Genomic DNA, 11,233 nt, shown 5'->3' on the forward strand with positions numbered 1-11,233 from the left:
AAAGAATGTTTGTATATATATATATATGCTTTCAAAGGCTAGATAATTTAAATAGGCATCTTATTAATTTATATTAAGTTTATTTAACAGCTTTCGTTGGATTTTTGCATGGATTACAAGGATGGCGTTTCCATGAGTTGTTATCTTTTAATAAGATTAAATAGTTTCAATAATCATTTGATCGAAAGTTGATAATGGTTTTCATAAAAATTTTTTTTTCTCATTTTAAATTCAGAATTTCTAGCGTTTCGTGTTACTTAAATTTTTGTTGCAAAATTATGTAAATAACTATTTACACTAGAATTAATAATAATTTTTTATAAAAGTTTTACTCTTAATTTCATTAATTTGTGTTTAAATAGCATTGAAATTTAAAAATTATAGCAATGTGTATTTATGTTTGAAGAACTTTTATTTTTTTTATTTTTGTAAAATTTGTAAAATAATATTTCATTTGTAATCAAGGTTAGTAAAAATCACGATTAAAAAAAATAAGGAAAGAAAAAATCGGACTTATTTTATTTAAACTGGATTTTTTTGAAAATTTAAATCAGATTTTTCCTTGTTTTGCATACACCAATCAAATCTTTTGATAAAAAACATTAAAAATAATTAATCTAATTATTTTAGAAAGACTAATAACCAAATTAGTTAATATCTTTACAAAAAAAAGTTTATACTTATTTAGTTACTACAAACTAATCACTAAGGACAAAAAATTATAGTTACTTTCATTCAAGCTCAACATTCTAGTAAATTTTAAAGACAGAAGACGTTTTGTTCATAATATAATTAGAGAATAAATTGATTTAGATCAAAAAACATTACTGAAAAGAACATTTATCCCCTATTTTTAATTACGCTGGACAGAAAAAGTCTTTCTCCATTATTGATATACACTAACTATATGTTTAATAAGTATTCATATATACTCGTATTTTAATTAGAATAAAACTAAGAGGTATCATTGTAATATATTCATTACTAGAAAGTTATTTTGTATAAAACTAATGGAAAATTTTAATTTAAAAGTTTCATGACACTCTTATCCACTTTTTGCCTCTTTTTTTATTTCTTTTATTTTATTTTGAAATATAATCATTTGCATACATTACCTTCTTATTATTTTTCTTGTATAAACTCTACATTATCAATGAAAACAGATTTTTTTAAAAATTAAATATTCAGATCCTGAAGAATAAATTTATCAATTTCATTGCAGAAAATACTTTAAACTAAAATTAATCCTTTTTAAAAAAATCACTTGGTTTAAATCCATGATTTTTTTATTAAAAAATTCAAAGCTGACTTAAATCATAATTGTTTTTTTTTTTTTTTTTTTTTTTTTTTTTTTTTTTTTTTTTTTTTTTTTTTTTTTTNTTTTTTTTTTTTTTTTTTTTTTTTGAATCAAGTGATCTTTATTTTTTTTTATTTTTTTTTTATCTTGATTTAATTTATACCGTTCCTAGTTATATAGATAATAATTTTATTATTTTTTTATTTTTATTTTTAGAATTGGTGTCTGCACTTTAACTAAAGAAACTTCTCTGACTATTTGCGCGATTCCTTATGTTTTAGGCGAATGACATAGATAAATATAAAGAATGTTTAAACTTTAAAATCAAGAAATTGGATTTATGGAAAAGTGTCATTATCAAAAGAATTCGTCAGTTTTCTTAATTTTAACAAAAAAAGAAAAAAAAAACTTCAAACGAAATAAAATACTTCAAAATATAAAATACTTTAAATTGAAATTAAATTGAATTTTTAAAAAATTGATTGGTTTAAATCAATGATTTTTTATTAAAAAAAATTGAAGTTGATTTACAACATTATTGTTTTCCTTTTTAAAAAGATCAAGTGATCATGTTTTTTTTAATTAAATTTTTTTTTATCTTGATTTAATTCATACCAATCCCAGTTATGCAGATTTTTTTTTTTTTTTTGAATTGGTATGTGCATTTTTGCTGAAGAAACTTCTCGGACAAATTGCACGAATCCTTCTTTTTCAGACGAATAATGTATATGTAAAAAGAATGTTTAAACTTTAAAATCAAAAAATTGGATTTATGAAAAAGTGTCATTATCAAAAGAATTCGTCAGTTTTCTTACTTACTTTAAACAAAAGAAAAACTTTAAACTAAATAAAATACTTTAAACTATAAAATACTTCGAATTGAAATTAACTCTTTTTAAAAAATCGCTTGGTTTAAATCAATGATCTTTTATTAAAAAAAGCTGATTTACAACATTATTGTTTTTCTTTTTAAAAAGATCAAGTGATCATGTTCTTTTTTATTTATTTATTATTTTTTTAATCTTGATTTAATTCATACCAATCCTAGTTATGTAGATTTTTTTTATGAATTGGTATGTGCATTTTAACTGAAGAAACTTCTCAGACCAATTGCGCGAATCCTTATTTTTTAGAAGAATAATGTGTATATAAAAAGAATGTTTGAACTTTAACATCAAGAAATTGGATTTAGGCCAAAGTGTCATTATCGAAAGAATTCGTCGGTTTTTTCTTAAAAATCAATCACCATTGATTGATTTTTCTATAAATATATCTGATCTGTCCCAGTAACATTTTCTCAGCAAAAGATTTGTGAAGAGTTATGATCTTTGAAGTATTTATGAGTTGATAATATTCGTTGTTATGTAATGATGTAATTATAATGTAATATTTCGACTAGTATATAGTATATAGTGCAAAGTTATAATTTTTTTTGTTGCTAGTTGTAGATTTCATTTTAAGTGTATATAAGAGATCGTTTTTTTTTTTCTTTCGGATATAGCAAAATCATAAATAAATCGAAATCATAAATAAATCAAATAAACGCATCTAATATTTTGATTAGCTTCTAATTTTTACAAAGTCGAGCAAATTTTTATAGACTTTCTAAAAATTTAAGAATATTTTACATGCCTCTAAATTAGGTCAGCATTTGTTTTTGTAGATTATGTGTCAGGCGTGACTAAAGAAGTTTAAATCTTAATTTTGTTTGAATTATATTTTCTGCAATACCGAAAGAAAATCTAAAAAGAATAGAATTAAAAAAAATTAAAACTTTTAAGAACGACGGTAGAAGAAAGTGCGAAAAAAATTATTCAGACTTGTAAATAAAATGAACAATGCAAAATTTTCTCCTCTCAATGTTTTAATGAAAGTATTGACTCTACTGACCGCAAACTACATTACACTCAATTTTCAACTGTTTTCAATTTACTGTTTAATCTTGGGTACTCTATGAAGTGTTAGGACGTAATTTGAAGTTGTTTATTTGTTGTAGAGTTATAAGATGTTAAATAAAAGAATGCAAACAAAAGATCATTTATTTGCACTTTTTTTCGACATTTTTTAGATTTAAAATGGCATAACTTTCATACAAAGAAGTAAACTATAATTGCTAATGAGAGAAAGTCGACAATATTTTCAAACTTTTTTTTAATAAATAATAGATTTTATGGAATTATTTTCTAATTTTGGAATTCAAATTTGTAACAAATAAAATTGGTTATATCAAAAACTTTTAGGGTAACAAATGATATTTAAATAAAAATTTACAGCAGTACTTAATAAGTTGTGCAAAATTTGAAAGTTAATCTTAATATAGCCCATGTAGTAAATACAAATACCATGTGTCTGCCTAAATGAAGTTTTTCTCATATTTTGGTGGAATTAACAAAGAACTAGAATATGAAATAGATAAGAATGCTTTTAAAAACTTTGCCTGATTTGTTTTGAATATATCATTATTTTTTTGCTTATAATTTATTTTTAGTGAAGACTACGAAGGATAGTTCGTCCCATGGGCATACTCATGAGCACGGACATACTCACGAACACATGACAACTCCTGGTGCATATTCTTCACGTGATCTGCCTTTATCAAGAAAGGACTTCGACAAAGTAATTACTATCCATGGCATTTTTGATAAATATCTATGATATTTTTTAACAACTAGAAGGCTCCGCTGATAAACCCCCGTGGTTGCCTCGCACATTTAATCGTTTTTCCTCCCCTAAAAATAGATTTTTTTTTTTTTAAATTTCACTACAAATTTAAGATTCATATTTCACAACATACAAGCTCTCTCCCTTTTTTACTACTTCTGATTGACCATCTAAGCGTGAACTTATAAAATAAAGAAATTAAGATATCGTGTGGGAAAAACATGCTTTCAACAATTAGGGATAAATAGAAAATAGTTAAAGGAAAAAAAACCGGAAAAAATCACGAAAAAGCACTTAAATTAAGAATAATTTTCAAAAAAATTGGAATTTCGAAAGAAAATTTGCGTTAAGTTCATAATATTTTGAGAGTATCGAATCTTACTTCCGTTGTTGTATTTCAGCGGGCTATAGATCTACGAAACGGGTTATTTTTTTCATACAAGTTGTGCAGATAATAATTCGTGAACTGATTGTCACGAATGAAGACTACGATTAATTTTTTTTCCGTCTTACTCCCTGTACATTTTTCTACAAATCTTTGAAATTTCAAGTTTCTATTAGTCTTATAGATTTTGTGTGGCAAGGTGAAATATAAGATCAACTCTAATAGCAGTTTTTGCAGCAAGTTTAACATATGATAATTCTCGAATTAATAATCGAGTCTGAATTTTTTTTTATTCTATGTAATCCTTATGCATTTCTCTGCACTTCTCCCTCCGCAATTTCAATTTTATAAGTCTATTAAATTGTGAGCTGTAAGGCAAAAAAAAAAAATTGCATTTTTTAAAAAGAATAATAATTGGTGACGGTCCACAATTTTAAAACATATGGCTTAAAAGTTCCCATCAGGTGTTGTTGACTATCTCAAAAAAGTAAAAAGTGGCAATTAAGACAGTCTTCTACACAAAGTCTGATTCTAAAGTGATTTTCTTCTAAGTCATTAAACTCTTCTAAATTATTTAAAAGAATAGATACTTTTCTTAAAAAAAAATGCATATCGGAAATAAAATAATGCTTGTCGAAAATATTTTATACTATTGCGTGTGTTTTGTATCAGAAATGGTTTTATCAACAAAAAAAAAAAAAAAAAAAAAAAAAAAAGGTGGGGAGGGACTCAAAAATTTAGAAATTTCAACCTCTCCTCTAGAATAAGAAACATAAGTCTGAGTCCTAGTAATTGCCTTACAACAGAAGTCAAAAAATAATTTCGAAATTTCCAAACCATTATAAATTATAATAACAAAATAATTTTTACTAAAACATAAAAATAAAAACATAAATGGAAAAAAAATCACACCCATACAAAACTTTTCACTTTTTTGTCAAAATCTCACAAAATCTTTGTCTTGATTTTTTGCGACTTTTCTATTGCCTCTTTTTTTCTTTCTTAAATTTTATGTAACTGAGATTTCTAACCAATAATTTATTGCTTAAGTTATACATGCTATGTTTTCATCAAAAATGTGTTGTTCTTCATTAAAAATAATATTAATGGAAATTTTTAATTACCAATATTGTCATGTCAGTAATTGTCAGTATTAATATAGATCTAAAAATAGAATTTTAAACACAGTAAAAATAATCTGAAAATTATGTATTTTTTGTCGAATTTCAGATGTTTCTTGGTGATTTTTAGCAAAACAACTAAAATATTTCTAGTGAATAAAACACTTCCAACATTCTTCTGGAATCTTCTAAAAATATAAAAATTTTGTCAAATTATTTATTACCAAGGTTGTTGAGTAGAATCTCATTCTTTAAATGTCATTTACATTTGATTTGGTAACAGAATTTTATTTTTTGTTCTTTTTGCAGAGATCATTCACAGTCGGCATTGGAGGTCCTGTTGGCTCAGGCAAAACAGCTTTAGTGTTAGCCTTATGTAAATACTTGAGAGAAAAACACAATCTATGCATTGTAACAAATGATATTTTTACAAGGTAAACGTAAACTTTTTTTTGTATTGATTGTGTTTTTAGTATTTTTGTCTTTTTAGTTTCACTTCTTACTTCCTCCCAGTGATGGGCATCATTCACGAAAATTTCATTCATGACTAAATTTATTCAGAATAAATTTATTCTGAATGATTATTCATATGAAAATTTAGTCATTATTCATCATTCATTATGCAAATGTATAAAAATTTTTGAATAATGATTGATGAATAAACTCATTAGTCATGACTAATTTTTCTGAATAAAATTTGAATAACCAGCAAAAAATGCAATCGATATGTCTTTGTCTATAACGAGATGCAAAACATCGTTTGCTCTTAAACGTCTTATTTTAGGAATTAAACTATAAAACTAAGACAAGTATGACTATTTATTTTTATGTTATTTTAACTTACTCCAGCGTAACATACTTAGTTGTGCTAAAAAGTAGGTTTATAACAGTTTAGTTACTTAAGTTCATTTTGAAATTTTGTTCTAAAATCTATAAAACGCAATTTTTTATAGTTTTTGAAAGCAAACGATAATATTATTTTAAATTTTTAAATAAAATTTTAACTTAAAAAATTAAACGCTTTTTTGCCATGTAACCATTTCTCAAAAGTATGCATTATGTTAGACAAAAGTAAATTTTCTCAAACATTATATAAATATACTTGAAAAGGATTAACGTTTTATTTGTAGTTGTCATAATCGTAGTCAATTAGAGTATTCCGTGCCCATTTTTGTTGACCAGTGAAATTATTCAGTTATTCTTGACTAATGAATAAAGGATACTGAATAACGAATAATGAATGATTTATTCTTTATTCAAAATATTTCTGACTAATGAATAAATCTTTATTCATCATTCATTATTCAGATTTTGAATAATTATTCATCATTCTTTATTCATTATTCTGAATGACAAATGCCCATCTCTGCTTCCTCCCTTTTATACACACTTATTGTATCCACCCAGCAAATAATTACTTCACGCTCAGCAGTGGTGATCTAAATAAGAATGCAGAGGATAAAATAGTGATAGATGTAAAATATGCATGTACTTTATACGTTACACGTATTTAATATACAACTTCTTTAAAATTTGATTTCTCAGGAACTATTCGATCGATTTCGTTCAGATTTTGTATTTTGCTATTTAAATTTACGCATTTTAAAATAATGTAAAAAATTATATTCCTTACAATTTAATTTTTTCGACTATTATAAATAAAATAATAAATCATTACTGAAATTTATTTTTCGCATGGAATGATCTTTGGATACACGAATTTTATAACTGTGCAAAAAAGTTTCAATTTTCTTAAAAAACTCTTGATTTTGGATTGCTCTTCTGACCAAACTATGGGGACCATATTTCCCATATTGCAGCCACCCCTAATACTTTGAGAGTCAGAAATCCAAAACAGGGGGAAAAAAGGAATTTTTATTCAGAGAAAGTATGTTTTTGTGTTTGATTTTTCAGAATCCATCAATTTTTGATGGAACGATTCATGTGAAAGAAGAATTCTTTAACAATTCGCATATTTCGCAAAGTTGAAATTATTTTGCCTCCTCCAATATTTTTAAACACAGTTCTTTAAAGTCAGTATGTTTAAATAAATTTTGTCAGATATTTATATTATTTTTATTGTTGAATTAACTTTTTATTAGCTATAGATTATTTTTAATATGAATTTTTTTGATTAAATTAAATTTAATTAAAAAAAATAAGGCAACAAAATTGCAGAAAAAATGGCTGTTAAATGAAAAGGACATATCAATATTGATCACCGACTCATTTGCTTGGAGAAAAAAGTGGCTACAAGGTTATAAGACTCTACCAGCCATGAGCTAATAGCTGAAAATTTAAATTTGTAGATCCATCGTTCTAAAACATTAAAAGTTTTAACTTGAAATCACTTTCTTTTTTTTAGAACTTTAAATAAGAACTAGTACTCTCTCTTGTTTAAAAGTGCAGTCAAGATTAGCTTATAAATTGTAAGGATATTATATCTTGGTACTTTACCTTTTTCCTCCGGTCTTCTACATCTTTGTTTAATACACGTTGTTCACCTAGCACCTTTCCGTAAAACTTTATCAATGCATCTTAAAGACAGATAACTTTTTAACATTCTAAAATATCGACAAGATATTTTCATTGTTCGTTTATGAACAAGATTCAATTATTTCATCTTTAGAGAGCACTTTAGTACTTGTCATATTACAGCAAATTCTAAAATTATTATTGAGAGTAGTTTAATTGAGAAATTTTTTTTTTAGTAAATACTTAATTGCTTTGATTACATGCTTAGTTTATTTCTCAGATAAATTTTTAATCATTATCTTTATTATTTTAGGGAAGATTGGGAATTTTTAGTTAAAAATAAAGCTTTACCAGAGGACCGAATAAAAGCGGTAGAAACGGGTGGTTGTCCTCATGCAGCTATTCGTGAGGTAAGTAAACAAATTCTAAAAATTAAATTAATTTAATTTTCAGAATTTATATAAATTGTTTTTTTTTCATAAATTCAAACGTTCTTTTGTTAGTTGATGAAAATTAAACTTATTTTCAATCAAAGGATATCGGATATTGTTGGGTATCAAATAAATTGGAGATTTCTATTCTGAGACTTATGCAAGGAAATAAGAAAATTTTCTCAAAGTGCTAAATAAAGTGGTTATTTCCATCTTGTATTAATATCAATTATAATCAATTATAATTTATCATCTTGTATTAATATTTTGTATTAATATCAATTATAATTAAATTAGCAATAGTTTAATTTATTTCTATTTGTTGGATTTTTTTATGATATGTCCTCATGAAGTGAATAAGTGAATAGAATTTAAAAATAAAAAATATTTAATTAATATGATTCGTCCTCTTCATAAATTCAAGCCTTCCTTTATTAGTTGACATAAGCTAAACGTATTTTCCAATCAAAAGGTTATCTAATATTGTTTTGGATATCAAATGCATTGGAGACTTCTATTCTGAAACTAATGCAAAGAAATACGAAAATTTGCAAAAAGTACTTGTATTAATATTGTTGCCATTCCGTTGGTTAATTTACGTTATGAATTATTTTTCAGGATTATTCCTTAAATTTGGAAGTTGTAAAAGATTTAACAAGAGCATATAAACCAGAGTTAGTATTCTTAGAGTCAGGAGGTGACAACCTGGCGGCAAATTTCAGCAGAGATTTGGCTGATTATATTATTTATGTCATCGATGTAGCAGGTAGGAATTTTTATTTTTATATTATGCTACTATTGTTACGTTAATGTTTTAATTTCGAATTTCCTCCCCTCCCCTTTAAGCTTATCAGTTGCAGAAGGTTTATGTGCTTAGCCCTGCAGTATTTGTTTTATTTTAATTTAAATGAACCTCAATTTCTTAGATAAATGGTTTCTTTATTAAATTAAATTGTATTCTAAAAATGGAGGTAAACTTCTTCAATTTTTTTAATCTCGAGTTTGTTAATTTACAACATTCTAACTTGTTAATTTCTTTTAAATTTCTTGAACTTATTAAACTTAAATTATTTGATTTTTTATGTTTTAGAAGTTATCAGTGAATAGCATAGTAGTTCTTTTGTAACGTTAATTTAAATGAAATTTGATCTCTCGATTGAATATATTATGTAGTTTTTTTTACTTCAAATTAAAGGTGGCGATAAAATTCCTCGTAAAGGTGGACCTGGCATTACAGAGAGTGATCTACTTGTGATCAATAAAACTGATTTGGCAGAAGCAGTTGGAGCAAGCCTTGATGTAAAACCATTTTTATGATGCATTTTAACTCATTTTAAATTACGTTTTGGTTGTTATATGTTATTCTGATGCTCTCACTATCTATAATATATCTCACCATCTATATTGTGTGCTGTAACAATAGAAGTGAAAATTAATTTATCAACTTTCACGTGCAATAATGCCAAATAAGATAGATAAATTCTATTTGAACACTTTTATTGTCTTGCATTACTGTTACTTTGGGTCCCGAGTGAGGAATATCAAACTTAAAAAATTAAAATTCACTGGTGCAAAAAATTAAGGGAATTTTCAGACTTGGTCGATTATCTCTAGAACTACAGTGCAAATTACTCTTCTTCGTGCGAATATCGGAGATTTGTTCGGAATACATTTTGTGTCAGATTTGTTTAAAAAGCTCAATAATATCTTAATATTGGACTTTTCAATGACAATTATTGCACCACTAACAGTTTTCACAAATCCTGTATGAATGCATTTTTTGTTTAGAAAAATGCATCAGTACTTGTTTGCTTTAACAATTAGAGTATTTCGTGAAAATTCATCTTCAGACTTCAAAGATATCATCAGTCAAAGACAAGATATTAAAGTAAATGGCACTATTATCGTTTGCTTTAACAATATATATCAAGAATTCCACTCACCATAGTATTGCTGAAAAAATCTTTCAAGAATGTGTTATAACTCCAAGTGTGCAAGTTACTCTTCTTTGTGCGAATATTGGAGATCTGTTTGGAATACATTTTGTGCCAGATTTGCTTAAAAAACTCAATAATATTTAAATATTGGGCTTTACAATGACAATTATTGCACCACTAACAGTTTTCATAAATTCTGTATGAAGGATTTTTTAAAAATTATTTCAGTATCTTGTTTAGTTTAACAACAAGAGTGTTAGTGAAAATTATCTTCAGAGTTTAGACTTTAAAGATATCATCAGTCAAAGGCAAGATATTAAAGTAAATGGCACTATAACATTCAGAAATTCCACTCACCATAGTATTGCTGAAAAAATCTTTAAAGAAAGTGTTATAACTCCAAGTGTGCAAGTTACTCTTTTTCGAGCGAATATTGGAGATTTGTTTGAAATATATTTTATGTCAGATTTACTCAGGAATATTTTATTATTGGACTTTTCAATGACAACTATTGCACTAATTCCGTATGAATGCATTATTTCTCTTTCCAAAAATATTTCAATATTTCATTTTAGCAATAAAGAACAAATATGTTTTTGAGATTGCATATGGTATATATAAATAATATTAAGTTGATTGATTAGTTTTTATTTAAAATGGCAGGTTATTATTCACAGTGACTGAATCGGCTTATGAATAGAAGGAAATGTGTGCAATTTTCTGAAATTTCATTAAGTGTACTACATATGTTTAGTTGTTAAATCTAGCTCTTGCATGCAATAATTGTATTTTATACATAATAACGAGAACTATTTGTGAATCTAATTAAATATGTAAGATTCTTTTAACTTAAATGTTGTATATTGCTTAGATTGCAGTTAAGTTTATAAATCTGACTATTACATAATAACTTGGGTAACATATAC

General features: G+C 25.4%; 1 protein-coding gene across 1 annotated transcript in view; it reads left to right on the top strand.

Moving 5' to 3' along the window:
* The window catches only part of LOC107436131 (urease accessory protein UreG), a 19,915-nt gene that overhangs the window by 2,564 nt on the left and 6,118 nt on the right, over positions 1–11,233 (top strand). The window contains exons 2-6 of the mRNA XM_071186831.1: positions 3,786–3,913; positions 5,774–5,898; positions 8,253–8,349; positions 8,989–9,136; positions 9,566–9,669. Coding sequence (XP_071042932.1) covers positions 3,786–3,913; positions 5,774–5,898; positions 8,253–8,349; positions 8,989–9,136; positions 9,566–9,669 — 602 coding nt within the window. The remainder of the gene's footprint in view (positions 1–3,785; positions 3,914–5,773; positions 5,899–8,252; positions 8,350–8,988; positions 9,137–9,565; positions 9,670–11,233) is intronic.

This window comes from Parasteatoda tepidariorum, chromosome 10, assembly GCF_043381705.1.
Source record: "Parasteatoda tepidariorum isolate YZ-2023 chromosome 10, CAS_Ptep_4.0, whole genome shotgun sequence".
NCBI classification, from domain to species: Eukaryota; Metazoa; Arthropoda; class Arachnida; order Araneae; family Theridiidae; genus Parasteatoda; species Parasteatoda tepidariorum.